We start from the raw sequence: 18,587 nt of genomic DNA, 5'->3' as shown, positions 1-18,587 counted from the left end.
CGAAGAGCACCAATTTTTTAAAAAACACAATATTTTTTACTTTTTTATTATAATAAATATCCCAAATTTTAAAAAAACAACAAATTTCCTCACCAGTTTAGGTCGATATATATTCTTCTACATATTTTTGGTAAAAAAAATCGCAATAAGCGTATGTTGATTGGTTTGCACAAAAGTTATAGCGTCTACAAAATAGGGGATAGATTTATGGCATTTTTATTAGTTATTTGCTTTTTACTAGTAATGGCGGCGATCTGCAATTTTTATCAGGACTGCGACATTGAGGCAGACAGATCAGACACTTTTGACTCATTTTCGGGACCACTGACATTTACACAGCAATCAGTGCTATAAAAATGCACTGATTACTATGTAAATGTCACTGGCAGGGAAGGGGTTTCTAGGGGTTAAATTGTTCCCTCAGTTTGTGTTCTAACTGTGGGGCGATGGGACTGATTTGGGGACTATATACTAGGAACACATGATCTGTCTCCTCTCACCTAACAGAACATTCTCGCTCTGTCAGGAGCGATTGCGGGTGCCCAGAAGCCATCGTGGGCGCCGGGCACGTGCATCGGCGGCCATTGTGGCTGCTGGGCACGTGCATCAGTGGCCACTGCGGCTGCCGGGCACATGCGTTGGTGGCCACCACGGCCGCCGGGCACATGCATCGGCTCCTTAGGAACATGCGCCCCCTATACTCCTTAAAGGGCCTGCCGTACAGCTACAGCAATTTGCGCAGGAGTGCCATTCTGCCGCCGATTGACGGCAGGCAGTCGGAAAGCAGTTAAAGCAATCTACTGAGCGGGCCAGAACCACCTCTGGAGGGGGTCTATTCCACATTTTCACAACTCTTACTGTGCAGAAACCTTGCTGTATTTGGAGATGAAATCTCTTTTCCTCTAGATGTAAAGAGTGCCCCCTTGTCCTCAGTGTTGACCGTGAAGTGAATAACTCAACACCAAGTTCACTATATGGACCCCTTATGTATATGTCCCCCCTTAACCTCCTCTTCTCAAGAGAATTCATTTTCTCTAATCTTTCCCCATAGCTGAGCTCCTCCATGCCTCTTATCAGTTTGGTTGCCCTTCTCTCCACTTTCTCCAGTTCCCCGATATCCTTTTTGAGAACTGGTGCCCATTTGCCACATAGTCGCCCAATTAAACAGTGCATTGAGGTCGGCTTATAAGTTAGAGACATCCTGTAAGGATGTTATTCCACTGCATAGCTTGGTGTCATCTGCAAAGACTGAAATTGTACTTTTAATTCCAGACCCTATATCATTTATAAATATATTAAAAAGTAGGGGTCCCAACACTGAACCTTGGGGTATACCACTGATAACCTTAGATCATTAAGAGTAGGAATCATTAACCACTACTCTCTGAATTCTGATCTTTCCAAGCCTGTAAACTTTACTTAGTCGCGTTGTAAAAGTGTCTCTCTGATTTAAGCATTCACGGTAGAATAGTTCTGCTGCACCAATGTCACATTCACTGCTTTATAAATACGCCCCTAAGTTTATTAAAATCAGTTTTTCAATGCACAAGGTCTCTCAGATATACAATGGAATATATTGATATGCAATAGACACACCTTCCTCTCCTCACCTCACAGAGTTAAAATGTATTGTAATAAAGCATTAAGATTTACTGAAACAATAAGGTCATCTGCTCCTTTCCCAACTTGTACATTTTTTTCTGAGGCTTAAAAAAAAGTAGATATAAAATATAACTTATGAGAAATAGGTAGTGCATTGCTTGCCTATATTGAAATTATCGGTGGAGTAATTTAGGTGAAATTGATTTTGATGTTAAATTATTATTTTCAATGTTGACAAACTCCATAAGCAAAATTTGCCTTAATTAGAGGCTATTTTTATGTGGTGGTTATTTGTGTACTAATGCTTTATTTACATTTTTCTCCACTGTCTTTTTCTTATTGTGAAAAAAACATACAGTAGTTATAGGGCCATTTCTTGGTCTAAGACTAAGTCCAGGAAGTGTTTGTAAACCCTTACATAGAGTGGAGTGACTATCCCCAGGTGATACACAGAGATTAAACAAATCCTTATGCATAAATTGTACCTGTTTATCTGCAGCCATTTATCCTGTAGATCCTTCTAAAAACACACAGATCAAAGGATTTTTCTCAGCACTAGCAGCAGGAGGCAGGGATATGAAGTCACACACACTGCAAAGTTAGAGCACAGAGTTCCCTGTTATTTGATAGCTGAGTGGAGGGAAGGGACATAACCCCTCTTTACACAGGCTTACAGGTTCGTAGAAAAATATACAGAATTGAGGGTATGAGTCATCTGCTGTGTGCTGGAGAGGGGGCAGGCCATCTCCCGACTGCTGTGTCAGAAAAAAGTGACTTATGCAGATAACAGAGAGAGGATAGATCAGAGGAGCCAAATTCTGTGTTTAGTGACACATGCTTTGTTTATTTTTCATGTTTGAGGTTTGCAACCACATTAAGGGAGCATCCATAACCTTCAGTAGTCATTCACTGCCATTTTTACCACCAAAAATACACATTATTTCACATTTCCCATTAGTAACCAATACATTTAGCCAAAACAGTGAAATGTGACCAAAATCACTTTACTGAGATGTTGGAGAAGAGCAAAAAAATCTTAATGTTATTCATCACTAGTTTTCATTGAAGATAACTGTAAATTATTTCATGACAATATAAAAGATATCAGTGAAGTTTCTGGCCTTAGTTTATATTTTGACATAGCAATTTTCCACTTGAAGGGACCCTCTAGGAAAACATCTTCAGCAGAGGTAGAGCTAGAAGAAGTGTTACTGGGCAACTAGCTATAGACTGCATTAGGTGCTGTGTTTGCAAAAGGTTGGTTTTCACATATGTTCTTTGTAAATTGCCCTTTTATAACCTAATTAGTAGGGATTACAAATTTCTGAAACCTTTTTCGTGTTTTGTTGCCTCACAACCTGGAATTAACATGGATTGTTTGAGGATTTTCATTATTTAATTTACAGAACATGCCCACAACTTTGAAGATATTTTTTTTATTGTGAAGCAAACCACAAATAGGACAAAATCACAGAAAAAGTCAATGTGCATAACTGTTCACCCCCCTAAAGTCAATACTTTGTAGAGCCACCTTTTGCGGCTATCACAGCTCCAAGTCGCTTTGGATAAGTCTCTATGAGCTTGCCACATCTTACCACTGGGATTTTTGCCCATTCCCCCTTGCAAAACTGCTCCAGCTCCTAAAAGTTGGACGGTTTGCGCTTGTGAACAGCAATCTTTAAGTCTGACCACAGATTTTCTATTGGATTGAGGTCTGGACTTTGACTAGGCCATTCCAACACATTTACATGTTCCCCCTTAAACCACTCAAGTGTTGCTTTAGCAGTGTGTTTGGGGTTATTGTCCTGCTGGAAGGTAAACCTCCATCCTAGCCTCAAATCACACACAGAGTGGTACAGGTTTTGCTCAAGAATATCCCTGTATTTAGCACCATCTATCTTTAACTCAACCCTGACCAGTTTCCCAGTCCTGAATTCTGAAAAACATGGTGTTCTTTGAGTGATGTGATGTGTTGGGTTTGCGCCAGACATACGCGTTTTCTTTGATGGACAAAAAGTAAAATTTTAGTCTCATCAGACCAGAGCACCTTCCTCCATACATATTGGGAGTCTCCCACATGCCTTTTCGTAAATTCAAAACGTGCCATTTTGTTTTTTGCTGAAAGTAATGGCTTTCTTCTGGCCACTCTGCCATAAAGCCCAACTCTATGGAGCGTACGGCTTATTGTCGTCCTAAGTACAGATACTCCACTCTCTGCTGTGGAACTCTGCAGCTCCTCCAGGGTTACCTTAGGTCTCTGTGCTGCCTCTCTGATTATTACCCTCCTTGCCCGGTCCATGAGTTTTGGTGTGCGGCCGTCTTTTGGCAGGTTTGCTGTTGTGCCATATTCTTTTCATTTGGTTATGATAGATTTGATGGTGCTCCCACGGATCATCAAAGATTTAGATTTTTTTTTATAACCTAACCCTGACTTGTGCTTCTCAACAACATTGTCCCTTACTTGTTTGGAGAGTTCCTTGGTCTTCATGGCAGTGTTTGGTTAGGGGTGCCTCTTGCTTATGTGTTGCAGCCCCTGGGGCCTTTCAAAGAGGTGTGTATATGTAATGACAGATCATGTGGCACTTTGATTGCACACAGGTGGACATCATTTCACTAATTATGTGACTTCTGAAGGTAAATAGTTGCACCAGAGCTTTTTATGGGCTTCATAAGAAAGGGAGTGAATACATAAGCACATGCCAATTATCAGTTTTTTATTTCTGAAAAATTGTTTTATGTATATATTTTTCCAATTTTACTTCACAAACTTAGACTATTGTGTTCTGATCCATCACATATAATTCAGATTTAAAAAAAAAAAACATTGAATTAAAGGCTGTAATGTAACAAAATAGGTAAAAAGCCAAGGGGGGTGAATACTTTTGCAAGGCACTGTATTCAGACCCCAATATGGCACATGGAAGTTTTCTGGGTAATAAGGGTAACAGTAAAGATCCTGTGGTGTCTGATCCTGGGAAACACTTTTACTACAAACCTTTACTGTGGAGCACTGTTGCATTTTAAAATCTAATCTGCCAAAGTTTGCTCAGTACATCCCCAAAATGGGGTTAACAAAATGACTGTCCCCTTAATTGTCAAATGTTTTAACTATAGGCTTTGCCTCCTGAAAAAACAGAGAAAAACAAATTAAATTCCTTTATACATTTAACCTTTGTTTAAGCTGTAAATATAAAAAATCAGATGTAGTTATTTGCATGGTGACTGATGCCAGTGTTCAACATTTAGATGAAGAGTCTACCAACTGTGGACTTGGAAAATGGCAAGTGTAGGAGCAGTTGAAAGAGCAGTTGTGAAGCCCTCTAAAGAATACAGGAAATGAAAATGGAACAAACTCCTTGGCAAAAACAGACTACATTTTGTAAAATTTGGCATCCAATGAACCAGTGTGATTTTCTTTTGGGGAAATAGTTTGTGCAGTGCTCATCCAAACATCCAGTATTATATTGCTTTGAGCAAATGCTTCATTCTGCCTGGTACACAGCATGGAACAAGTGTATTAGAGTTGACCACCTTGACTTGTAGAAATAGAATGTGCTCATTGCAAATGCAGTTGGGTGGATATGACCTAAATAAATGTCAGATTTGATCATGTTTGTGTATGGTCAAGTATCTTGATGATCAAGCCACTCACTTCAAAGTGTGCCCACATATGTGGCTAGCCTAAGGCCTAGGTGCTGAAAAAATGACCCTATGTGGGTTGTTGTATTCATTGATTCTAATATAAGAATGTGTTTATACAATTATCTATACACATGACACACACACAGAGGCATACACACTTAGTCAAAGTTTCTAATACTCAAAAGTGTGAACCAGCTTTTTTTTTTTTCGTAAGTAAATCTGTACTGAGAGAAACATCAAGGCTGCCATAGCGGTCATGTCCTCTGGCTTTAATATATCTCGAGTCAATGACCTGAAACAAGTATGCCGATTAGGAGTTTAGTTACTCGGAAAGTATTGAAGCCAGAGAAAACTAGACAACTAACATTGGCTGGCAATGCAAGCCTATATATTTCTGCCAGTAGAGGTTTCCTTTGTTTCTTTTGTGTTTTTACTGTTAAAAGTAAAAAACATGTTTTCTGGCTCATTAAAACCACTACCTCTTGGCTCCGAGATTGTGCAATTCAAGATCGAAATCATTGTCCATTGACATTAAAAAGTTTATCATTTACTTATTTTTATGGTTAAAACAAGTATTTTCTAGGAGCACAAAGAATTCGTCCTTTTGTATTTGGCATAAAGCTGTTATATTTCAATGTAAGGTTTGAGAACTCATTCATACCAGATACATCTAAAAAGGGATACCAATACATCATACATGCATGCATTCTGGGGTGAATAAGAATTTAAAAAGCCCAATCAAATTATGTGCTACAGCAGAACTGGGCATGTTATATATATCTTACCAAACTAAACACAAGCTTTCTAAAGCATTTACTGAAGAGCTGAGCTAAATTTAAATGTACACTATTAAAGCAGAGTTCCACTCAAAAATTGAATTTCTGCATTAAGTTATGGTGACCTCTTGACAAGCCACATTTGTCATGTCATTTTTTTTGGGGGGGTGGATACCCTCTTTTTAGAGGCACCCAGCTCCCACGTCCTCCCGGGCTCCACGGTGCCAGAAGGAAGTTCACCTCTCCCCCTCCCTCCCTGCAATCTTCTGGGACATGTCACAGGTCCCAGAAGACTGCCTGGCCATTCACAGCACGCAGCGCAGCAGGCAACCTCAGTTACAATGCTGGTGCCACAGAGAGGAGGGGGAGAGGGGCGGGCGCATCACTGGCCCGTGGGACAGGTGATTGTCCGATTATTAAATGTCAGCAGCTAAACTTATACCGTCCACCTCTTCCCCCTATCTCTAGGGATTGAATACATTTACATCTAACCAGGATTTTCATATCTTTTTGTATTTCTTGAGACATCCTCGCTTAATATATACAAACATTTCCTTCCATATCGTATCATTTATAACCTTCATCCATTCCCCACGGGTCGAGGGGCCAATGCTTGCCACCTCTGTGCAATCAGTTTTCTTGCTTGAAACAAACATCTAATTGTTGTAGTCTGTTTACTACCTGGTGCTCCATCCTCCTCTATGTAGCCCAACATACAAAGCCTTACATCTAGGTTTAGAGATGTCCCAAAGACCAAATTTATGGTACCAATAACCTCCCTCCAATATCTATGTAGCTTCGGACACCTCCAAACCGTATGTATGAGGTCCCCCTTAATGTCCTCGCACCTTGGGCATTTGGCATCTGGTCTCCATCCAAAAAAAATAATATTTTGGGGGGTGCGGTATGTTCTATGCAACAAAAATAGATGTGATACTATCTGTGAAGGAGACAGCGACACCAAGGGGCCTAATTCTAGTATACGCCTTCACTGCTTCTCTGTTATGTTCCCTAAGTCTTCCTCCCACTTCTTCCTACTCGGGAGATATTCACACCCTTATATTACTGCCTTACATTGAAAACGCTAACATGTTATACTTACGTGCTCTGTGCTCTGGTTTTGCACAGAGCAGCCTGGATCCTCCTCTTCTCGGGTAGCACTCTGGCGCAACTGGCCCTTCCCTCCGGCGGGGTGCCCTCACAGCAAACAGCTTGGCATCGAAGCAGGTGCGCTCCCAAACCATAGCTCTGTGTGTCCATTCACGGGGCGCCCCTCCATCTCCTGATTAGCTTACTGACTGTGGTTGACAGCAGTGGGAGTCAATGGCTTGGCTCCTGCTGCTACCAAAAGCCAATCAGGCGTGCAAGTCCCTGGAGAGTCAAGGCTCTCGTGGACATCGCTGGATTGAGAGGGAGCTCAGGTAAATATTGGGAGGGCTGAATGCATGAAGGTAAAAACCTTGTGCCTGTACAACCACTTCAAAGCTCCTTGCATATTATCTTTTTGTGGTCTGTGTCCCGTTGAGGAGCTTTTCTTTCACTTCCTGTCCAGGAGATGCAAAGGGAAGTAAAAGGAAATATCAACAAAGTGAGGGCAAATATATCCAAAGTGAGGGTCAGTTGTCACTGGACAAAGTGTTCTCATTCGAAGATTTAATTTTGGGGCCAACTATAAAATTTTGGAAAACCCAGAGCTCTCTGTCTCAATGACAATTGATACCATGACTAGTGATGAGATTAACATACCTGGGATTGATTCAAGCGGGGGGGGGCAGTGAACATTACTAAAGTTTGGATGCTGAATCCAAACCTCATTAAAGTCAATAACAGCTACGTGAAATAAAAAAAAAACAGTAATGGCCGTTTTCTAGAATAATAGGCAAGGCAATAAAATTGACTAACAAACAGCATGGAGGGTTGAGCACTGTTCTGGAAAGATGTACCAAAGAAAAAAAAAATTAAATTCTAATTGGCAGTGAGCAGCAGTTTTAATTATGCTTGAAGTGAAACATTCAAAATGAAAAATTGCATTATATAACATAGAAAGGAATACCCTGACCCTGCCTATGAACTAGTGCATCTGTACAATGTATACAACCTACTACAGCAAAAGTGACATTTACAAATAAAAAAAGTGTGTTTAAATTGCCAGCAAAATATTAGCTCCCAGCCACTGCATTCTGTTAAATGAACTGTAAACAAAGCAGCCTGGTATTCCATTCTACTATACCAAAACTTTATCCTACAAAAGGGTCTGATACAGGTGTTAATGAGGGACCCTATCTTCAATCACATCATCCAGCTATGAAGATCCATGTCAATCAAAATGCCCAACACCCATCAACCAACCGATTGAAAAAATAAAAAAGCCCCGACACCTAACAGGCTTTTCTTTCCAGTGCATCTATAGAACACAAAAAACCTGACTTCCACTCTTAATGATCTAAATACAGGACAGAATATAGAAAACAAACTACGCAGGGATTCTAACCTGTTACTTTACTTCAGGAAACGAGAAACAAAATTACAAGACTTCTGTAAAGAATAGAAGTGATCAGGAAGCATGCAAGCAGGTTGGCACAAACTTTTCTTGCGCAGCCACAGGCGCTTCTGTATACTTTAATATTCTAAGGCTTTCCCAGAGTGCGCTGGACACCCTAGAAATTCTTCCCAGTTGGATATATTATGCGGTTGCAGTCCCCAATGCAATCTTTTAGAAAGCATCTGTATAAGTGATGTCTTGAGCAAGTAACAGTTATGTTATTGTTAACTTTTGTTAACTTTTGTTGTCTAAAAATGCTAATTAGAGCATTTGTTCATGATTAATCCATTTATTTGTGCTCTGTTTCTCACTGTACAGTTTTAATCCTGGGGTGTACTGGTGTATCTTCCAAGAAGAATAGAAAGAACAGACAACGTAGGTTTTGATGCCGCTCCATCACTTATGTTGTAAATATAATACAGTATTATGTGTAGCATTTTTTACCTAAATTAGAGTATATCTATTGGTTTTGTACAGTTTGCATCTTCACTTCTTACAAAAGGCCATAATAGAGATGTCACCAGTTTTCTATTGTATTGTCTAATTTATTTAGTTTAGTCTACATTATGGGGAATAGCTTGGGGCTGGAGGGGACAACATAATTTGGTTTTGCAATAATAAATGATGTGCAAAGAAATGAGATATTCCCAGATCCTTGGTGAGGGGCTGCAGGAGAAAGTATGTGCATTTTCCCATCTACCTTCCCAGCAGGTCATTTATCACTGTTGTGAACTTTATCAACGTATTGTTTTTTCACTGAGGCATTGTGTTTGTTTTTTACAAGTTTGTATTTCAATAGTAAATGATAACAGCCTCTGCATTGTGATTGGACAAGCGGAGATGGTAAAGATTTTACGTCACCTGTACAATCACACAATGCCTTGTATTCTTTAAAGAGAATACAAGATATTTTCTGAATGGAGAAGCTGCACAGCAAGCGACCCACTGTAATCAGTGGGATCCGGCCCCGACTGTCAATTTTACTGCTGAAACTTCAGTGGTGATATCACTGACAGAGGCTGCATGTACATCACACTTTTCAGGAAGGAAGGACCAGCCACCATTGGGGCACACATCATTAGAGGTACCTTAGTGGTATCTAGATAATACTACCAATAAAGTTTTTGCCCACACTTCAGCTTTAATAAAGAATGAGATTGTGATTTTATTACCTTATGTCACCAAAGATACGTATATATGAATACAATATAAAGCTTATTGTTTACTTTCACAGCTGTGCCTAGTATTGAATGTGAAATTAAAGCCGGAAAAATAGTCAATCCTGAATTCCTTGCAAAATGTCCCCCTGGATGTCAGGATGGGAAATATCGTACTTATGGCACAGATATATACTCCTCAATCTCCAGTATTTGCACAGCAGCCATTCACAGGTTTGTAGTTAAATACCCTGTCTTACCTATTCTGTTTTTACTGTACTCTAAAGTTTATTGACAAATGATAAATAGATGTATTCATTAACCGCTTCAATACCAGGCACTTAGACACCTTCCTGCCCAGGCCAATTTTCAGTTTTCAGCGCTGTCGCAATTTGAATGACAATTGCGCGGTCATGCAACACTGTACCCAAACACATTTTTTATCATTTTGTTCCCACAAATAGAGCTTTCTTTTTGGTGGTATTTGATCACCTCTGTGGCTTTTATTTTTTGCGCAACAAATAAAAAAAGACCTACAATTTTGAAAAAAAAACAAGTTTTTCTTTGTTTCTGTTAAAAAAATTTTTAAATAAATAATTTTTCCTCTTCAATGAAGGGCACTGATATGGCTGCACTGACAGGCACTGATACGGCGGCACTGATGGGCACAGATGAGGTGGCACCAATGAGGTGGCACTGATGAGGTGGCACTGACGGGCACTGATGATGGGCACTGATAGGCGGCACTGATGGGCACTGATAGGTGGCATCGATGGGCACTGATAGGTGGCACTGGTATGCGGCACTCATGGGCACTCATAGGTGGCACTGATGGGCACTCATAGGCGGCACTGATGGGCACTCATAGGTAGCATTGATGGGTACTTATGCATGGCACTGGTGGGTACTTATGGGTGGCACTGATAGGTGGCACGGAAGGGCACTGGTGGGCACTGATAGGTGGGCACGGATGGGCACTGACAGGTGGCACCGATGGACACTGATGGGTGGCACTGATGACACTGATTGGTGGCACTGATGACACTAATGGGTGGCATTGCTGGGCATCACTGAAATATAATGGTGCCAATCAGTGCCCATTTGTGGGCACTGATTGGCACAGATTGGGCACAGACTGGGCACATTGGGCACATGTGGATGGCCATGGGGTACATACCTGGCCTTCCACATGTTGCCTACTTCCCTGGTGGTCTTAGGGGCGTCCTTGGCAGTCCAGTGTGGTCATCTGAGGGGGGCTGCGCTGATAAACAATCAGTGCAGACCCCCCTGTCAGGAGAGCCGCCGTACGGCTCTTCCTATACTCGCATCTGTCAGACGCGAGTGAGGAAAAGCCAATCAATGGCTCTTCCTATTGACATCATGATCAGCCGTGATTGGACACGGGTGATCACGTGGTAAAGAGCCTCCGCCGGAGGCTCTTTACCAAGATCGGTGGAGCGGTGTGTCAGACTGACACACCGTTCCACCGATTGCCATGATGCACGCCCCCACGGGCATGCGGCGGCATGTTATCCTGCTGGACGTCATATGACGCCCAGTCAAGATAACTGAACCACCGCCCGGCCGTCAATCTGCAATAGGCCGGGCGGGAAGTGGTTAAAACCTGTTCTATTACCAGTTTGACTGACCCACTCTTCTGATCCTTTCTGGCTTCACCAGTCCACATATTTCTAACTTGTTCTTTATTTTTTAATTTTTTTGATGATTTATTTAAAAAACATAATTTTTTAATGAAAAAAATATCCCTGAAAGATAAACAAAACATATGACCCAGTATTATTGCTCTATGGATTCCTTTGGTGCTGTATAATATAAGTGGTACAAAGAAGGGTATAAACACACACACAATATACAGTATCTCACATTTTTGTAAATATTTTATTATATCTTTTCATGTGACAACACTGAAGAAATTACACTTTGCTACAATGTAATGTTGTGAGTGTACAGCTTGTATAACAGTGTAAATTTGCTGTCCCCTAAAATTAACTCAACACACTGCCATTAATGTCTAAACCGCTGGCAACAAAAGTGAGTACACCCCTAAGTGAAAATGTCCAAATTGGGCACAATTAGCCATTTTCCCTCCCCAGTGTCTTGTGACTCATTAGTGTTACAAGGTCTCAGGTGTGAATGGGGAGCTGGCATGTCAAAATTGGTGTTATCGCTTTCACTCTCTCATACTGGTCACTGGAAGTTCAACATGGCACCTCATGGCAAAGAACTCTCTGATGATGTGAAAAAAAGAATTGTTGCTCTACATAAAGATGGCCTAGGCTATAAGAAGATTGCCAAGACCCTAAAACTGAGCTGCAGCACGGTGGCCAAGACCATACAGCGGTTTAACAGGACAGGTTCCACTCAGAACAGGCCTCGCCATGGTCAACCAAAGAAGTTGAGTGAATGTGCTCAGCATCATATCCAGAGGTTGTTTTTGGGTAATAGATGTATGAGTGCTGCCAGCATTGCTGCAGAGGTTGGGGGGGTGAGGGGTCAGCCTGTCACTGATCAGACCATACGCCGCACACTGCATCAAATTGGTCTGCATGGCTGTCTTCCCAGAAGGAAGACACTTCTAAAGATGGTGCACAAGGATGCCCGCAAAAACAGTTTTCTGACAAGCAGACTAAGGACATGGATTACTGGAACCATGTCCTGTGGTCTGGTGAGACCAAGATAAACTTATTTGGTTCAGACGGCGTCAAGCATGTGTGGTGGCAACCAGGTGAGGAGTACAAAGACAAGTGTGTCTTGTCTACAGTCAAACATGGTGGTGGGAGTCTGGGGCTGCATGAGTGCTGCCGGCACTGGGGAGCTACAGTTCACTGAGGGAACCATGAATGCCAACATGTACTGTGACATACTGAAGCAGAGCATGATCCCCTCCCTTTGGAGACTGGGCTGCAGGGCAGTATTCCAACATGATAACGACCCCAAACACAAATCCAAGATGACCACTGCCTTGCTAAAGAAGCTGAGGGTAAAGGTGAAGGACTGGCCAAGCATGTCTCCAGACCTAAACCCTATTGAGCATCTATGGGGCATCCTCAAATGGAAGGTGGAGGAGTGCAAGGTATCTAACATTCACCAGCTCCGTGATGTCATCATGGAGGAGTGGAAGAGGACTCCAGTGGCAATCTGTGAAGCTCTGGCGAACTCCATGCCCAAGAGGCAGTGCTGGAAAATAATGGTGGCCACACAAAATATTGACACTTTGGCCCCAATTTGGACATTTTCACTTAGGGGTGTACTCACTTTTGTTGCCAGCGGTTTAGACATTAATGGCTGTGTGTTGGGTTATTTTGAGCGGACAGCAAATGTACACTGTTATACAATCTGTACACCCACTACTTTACATTTTAGCAAAGTGTCATTTCTTCAGTGTTGTCACATAAAAAGATATAATAAAATATTTACAAAAATGTGGGGGTGTACTCACTTTTCTGAGATACTGTGTATATATATATATATATATATATATATATATATATATATATATATCATACAAACAAATATTCCAGCATATAATTATGCCCCGTACACACGGTCGGACTTTGTTCGGACATTCCGACAACAAAATCCTAGGATTTTTTCCGACGGATGTTGGCTCAAACTTGTCTTTCATACACACGGTCACACAAAGTTGTCGGAAAATCCGATCATTCTGAACGCGGTGACGTAAAACACGTACGTCGGGACTATAAACGGGGCAGTGGCCAATAGCTTTCATCTCTTTATTTATTCTGAGCATGCGTGGCACTTTGTCCGTCGGATTTGTGTACACACGATCGGAATTTCCGACAACGGATTTTGTTGTCGGAAAATTTTATCTCCTGCTCTCCAACTTTGTGTGCCGGAAAATCCGATGGAAAATGTCCGATGAAGCCCACACACGGTCGGAATTTCTGACAACACGCTCCGATCGGACATTTTCCATCGGAAAATCCAACCGTGTGTACGGGGCATAAGTGTACAGCCACCTCTTGAGCATCAAGCAGAGGATTCTAGAGGGAGGCTCAAAACATGGGCTCCCAAAACACCAGCATGATTCTTTTGAACACTGGAATCACACCACACAGGCAAAGAAAAGGCCAGGGGGGTTATGTTAGCTTGTGGCCCAATGCTGCATGCTTCAAGCTACAATATAAAGTAGTCTCAAAGATTCATTATGGTAGTCAAACATAGAATTCTGGGAGATTTCAACAAACCAGTTCCCATTATCTTATTCATATATTTAATAGCTACCCTGAAAGGTCATTCCACTAACAATTATCTCTGTGTTGGGTGGCTGACTGAAGGAAACTAAAGAAAATGACTGTATGACTATAACTATAAGCTCATATGATATTCTAAAACACAGCTCAAGCTTGTGCATAAACGAATAGATCAGCTATTGCTGGATTCAATTAGGGGTGAAGAGCGAACCCCTGCACAGTTTACATCTTTCCAGGTTAACAAATCTAAGCATAATCTGACTACTGCTTACATAAAAATCCTGGATTATGTCTAGGAATTGCTACATGGCTGTATCATCTTTTTAGGACACATCAATTAATAAGCAGCTACTGCTAATATAACACATCTAATGGATGTCACCATTTAAGTGGTGACTATAGATGAAATTTGCCATGGATAACAGCAATAATGAGTACAATGTATTCCATGGATGCTGAGTCACCTCTGCATTAACTAAGGGAAACCTACTTATCCAAAAATCACAGAGGACCTATACAAGACCCACAACCTCTTCTACCTGATTATGCAATGTCCAGAAGTGGCAATGCCTCTGGTATCTACTCTAGTGGCTGTTACATCTTGTAAATAATAGTACAACCTATTTGTGTTGAGGGCCTGCTGTGTTTTTCCAGCAACTCCATCCAGTCACTACAAAATCAAGGTCTTGTGACTGTATTCCCTATGCTTAAAATCAAATTATTTTTCTCAGGACCAGTTTTTAACCCTCTCATCTGCTGCTGTGATTTGATGAACCTTTCTAACCCTCTCATCTGCTGCTGTGGTTTGATGAAACTTTCTTGCTTGGCTCTGTAATGACTGTAGAGTTTAAGATAGAGCCTGGAATTCTAGAACTTTGGTAGGGATATCTTTTGACCGTAGCCCACAAGTAAAAAAAAGACAATAGGTGGCTCCAAACTACAAGCATACGTTTGGGCAAAATAAGCCTTTAAAAGAATAACTAAAGTAACATTATGTTATTTTATGGCAATTTCATTTTTGATGGACATAATTCTGGTATTTTGCAAAACTATCCACACATATACAAGTTCTGCAGGTTTCATTGGATATTTTCCTGACAGTTTAGGGATCTAACAGCAATCAGAAAACACTTAAGGTGTGTATTTCTAAATAAAAAATGCACATCTTTCCATCCTGCAAAATTTGTTTTGTGTGAATAAGGCAAAATTGGATGTTATTTTCTATCCAGGTTGAATGGTATGTATTAATTAAAAAGATGGAGCTATGATATGATTATCAGCTCCATTTAGTGACTACATTCTGATAATTTCCTGATTTGATCTATTCTGTATGAATATATAACATTAAATCTGGAGAGAAAATAGCCTAGCAGCATTTAATTTTTGCTCATATTCACACATAACAAATGTACCTGCAGATGCTTAGGACAAAAAGTTCCAGAATTTTTTTATAAATACACCTGTAATAGTCCCGTTTTGATCTGCAAAGTGAAAATTTGAAAATTTGTTATGGTCAGCTAGCAATGCATTGGGGTCACATGACTATAACGAAATGAAAATCGGATATTTTTAAAGTGATGATTTTTTTAATTGAAAAAAAACATGCTTTCTATTTACAGTGGTGTCATTGATAATTCTGGGGGGAAAATTCTTGTTCGAAAAGTAGCTGGACAGTCTGGATATAAAGGAAGCTTCTCAAACGGGGTACGATCGTTGTCTTTACCACGTTGGAAAGAGTCATTTGTTGTTTCAGGTAATGGATAGCAAAGTGTATATGTACTTTTAAAAAAAACTTGTATATATTAAAAAAATCTAAGAGGGACACTGCTTCTCATAAAAACAATCTCCAACTTGGATTAAAGTTGTACATTATTACTAAGTGTAGGTATACGAATAAGTGAACGGGCGCTTACATATCAACCTAGTATACGGAGTAACACACATTTTCTTAGAAAAAGAAAACATAAAATTAAAAATGAATCAAAACATTTTAGGGCTAAATTGATCCATAGGTTGTATAATTACCTATGTATTTTCTTCTTGTAGCATTCAGTTTGATGGGAAATAATGAAAGTAGGCTAATCCATAATATAACTGCTGGTTATACAACAAAGCCCATCCTAGGCTAGCAGTATTAATGCAAGTCAATTGTGGTCTATTTTTATTGATGTAATGTACAAAGTCCTTTATCAAGAAATTTACTTGGAGATATAATGCATATGTAGGTTCAGACCTACATATGGTCTGAACTTGCAGATATAGTACTCTGTAGGTAATTCAATAATGAAAGTGTTTAGCCAAGAGTTGGTATCAGAACAAAGTAGCATTTCCTTAGACATATAAAAGAAATGTAGTGGGAGATAAGGAACACCAATGCAGCAATGCAGTTTTGTGAGTTTATGCCAGCAAAGTTTGGGGCAAAAAAATAGGCCCATTAAAAAAAAAAAAAAAAAAAAAGTTTCCTTTTAAATTATGTTTGATTGCTTTCTTCCATAAAGGATCCAGTCTGGCCAGTCATTGACTTGAAGCTTGGCCATCGTAATGTTGCTGTTGCATTCAGTGCTAGAAGGTAGATGGAGATCAAGATAAAAGCTAGTTTATTCAGTGGAGATGATGCATATGACTTCACATTTTATGAAAAATACAAATTGATACCAAATTCACAGCAATAACTGATGTTCTCAATATATTTTTGTTTTCTGAAAGTAGCCCTTTCTGTTAGTCACTCTTTATGTGTTTTCTGTAATTTATACCTTGTTCCCTTTGATAGCCCTTGCTTTTCCATTAACCGACCATTAAATCATGTTGATATATACAACTATTCCTTTGTAGGGTACAATTTAGAGTTTTGCTTTACATGTTTTTTTTTAAATATAGTATGTTAACCCACCAAACTGAAGAAAAAAAAACATAAATAAGAAAATTAGAAGTTGCATAGTTACATAGTCGGGTTAAAAAAATGACACATCCAATGAGTTTAACCAAAAAAAAATGAAACACCTGCATCATTACATGATGGCAAAAAATCCTTATAAAGCATGGTTTAATTTTCTCCAAGAGGGAAAAATAATCTTTCCTAAATCTCTAAGGCAAGAAGGTTATCTTTCACTACAAGATGATATGGTATGTACATATTAATGTATATCTCACACAAGTATCTAATTCTCTGTAGACTTGTAATTTTTGATTGTCAAGATGTACTGCTTTACCTTATCTTTAGTCTAAAGGCTCACATTTAAAAAAAAATCATAAATGTAATAAATACAATTTATTATAGTTTTAAAAATCAGATCAGTTCAGGATTGGCTAGCTGATCATCTGATATTTAAAGGTATTTGAGGTGAATCGGGTCTGATTATATGTTATTTATTCATTTTTATTTATTTATTAATTTTAACACATATATTTTAAACCAATATGTAACGTTATTGTGTTATGTGTGTTTCAATCAGAGGGAAAAGGAAAGAAAGGTGTAACATATCCTGCTGTTCTTGAATACGTGGAAGCTAGAGGTATGTTTTTTCCCTAATGCAATTTCTTTGAAGCTGGTTTAATGTGTTTTACACTTAGTAAACAAAATTAGATATGATCTTCTTCTGAACCCAGAAACAGGCAACGACGTACAGGTATGTCGCTGTGCCTGTAAGAGCCGCTCATCTGCAGTACAATGCAGGCCGGTGGTCCTAAATCGGTTAAATAAATATCCTCTTTTTGAGAGCAGATTGAACATACCTTCTGAATAATAGTAGAGGCTACCTCTATCAGAACTCAAAAGAATTCAATACTGCACTGACCATGTGATCTAAGCTTTTAAAATATCTTTATTGCTTATAGGTGGAAATAGTAACTCATCACAACTCCTCCAATTTGTCTTGTTTCACCTTGCAGAGGAGTTTTTGTGGGGTGTGAGTTCTCAGCTATAAACAATGAATATATTTGACATGCCTAAATAACGTGAAAGGCGCAGTCATGAATTCTTTGTGAAACACTGAAATAGAACCCTATATCAGCTGACACATACTGCTGGCTGGAGCATCCTAGAAAAGCCTTTGAGTGGTACACCAGTTTGGCTTGATCTAACTGTCACTGCTATATGCTACTTTTTCACTGAAAAAACATTTTTATAGTGCAGATTAAGCCTAGGTTTGCACATATGCGATGTGGGAGATGCAGCAATCTGTGCACATTTCCCACAATGCATGCAAATCACACTCTCTGGTGATCTGCTGCAGGTGTCAATACAAAGTTAATGACACTTCAAACGCAGGTCAAAAATGCAGTGCGTTTGCAATGTCAGCTGTGATTTAGAGTAATGCTGAATAATACCATTCCCGAAAATGTGTTAACCCTAATCTTGAAACCTGGGCCAGAAACAGAAGGGATATTGTTAAACTGTGCAACAGGAAAACATAAGTAGTTGGATATTTGATAATACTGACAATTATCCAATACTAAAATAATAGACATTTCAGAAAAGGCTTAGCATTTAAGTAGGATTTTGTCCATAGTTTGTATAAAAGCACTTAAAATTTTAGTTAATATTTTGTATTCCTATTTTAGCAAGTGGAGGGATCTAAAAGCTAATTTTCACATGTCTTCTTCTGTCTCCTTACTGCCATGATTTAAAAAAAAC

The 18,587-nt window shown here is 39.7% G+C and overlaps 1 protein-coding gene across 10 annotated transcripts in view; it reads left to right on the top strand.

Moving 5' to 3' along the window:
• VIT (vitrin) overlaps window positions 1-18,587 on the top strand; it is a 232,706-nt gene that overhangs the window by 128,192 nt on the left and 85,927 nt on the right. For all 10 annotated transcript variants that reach the window (XM_073627776.1, XM_073627772.1, XM_073627774.1 and 7 more), the window contains 4 exons: window positions 8,881-8,937; window positions 9,797-9,953; window positions 15,574-15,707; window positions 17,407-17,466. In XM_073627776.1, coding sequence (XP_073483877.1) covers window positions 8,881-8,937; window positions 9,797-9,953; window positions 15,574-15,707; window positions 17,407-17,466 — 408 coding nt within the window. The remainder of the gene's footprint in view (window positions 1-8,880; window positions 8,938-9,796; window positions 9,954-15,573; window positions 15,708-17,406; window positions 17,467-18,587) is intronic.

The sequence above is a fragment of the Aquarana catesbeiana genome, linkage group LG04, assembly GCF_042186555.1.
Source record: "Aquarana catesbeiana isolate 2022-GZ linkage group LG04, ASM4218655v1, whole genome shotgun sequence".
In the NCBI taxonomy this organism is placed as follows: Eukaryota; Metazoa; Chordata; class Amphibia; order Anura; family Ranidae; genus Aquarana; species Aquarana catesbeiana.
Note: the sequence above shows the minus strand (reverse complement) of the source record. Positions and strands in the feature narration are given on the sequence as shown.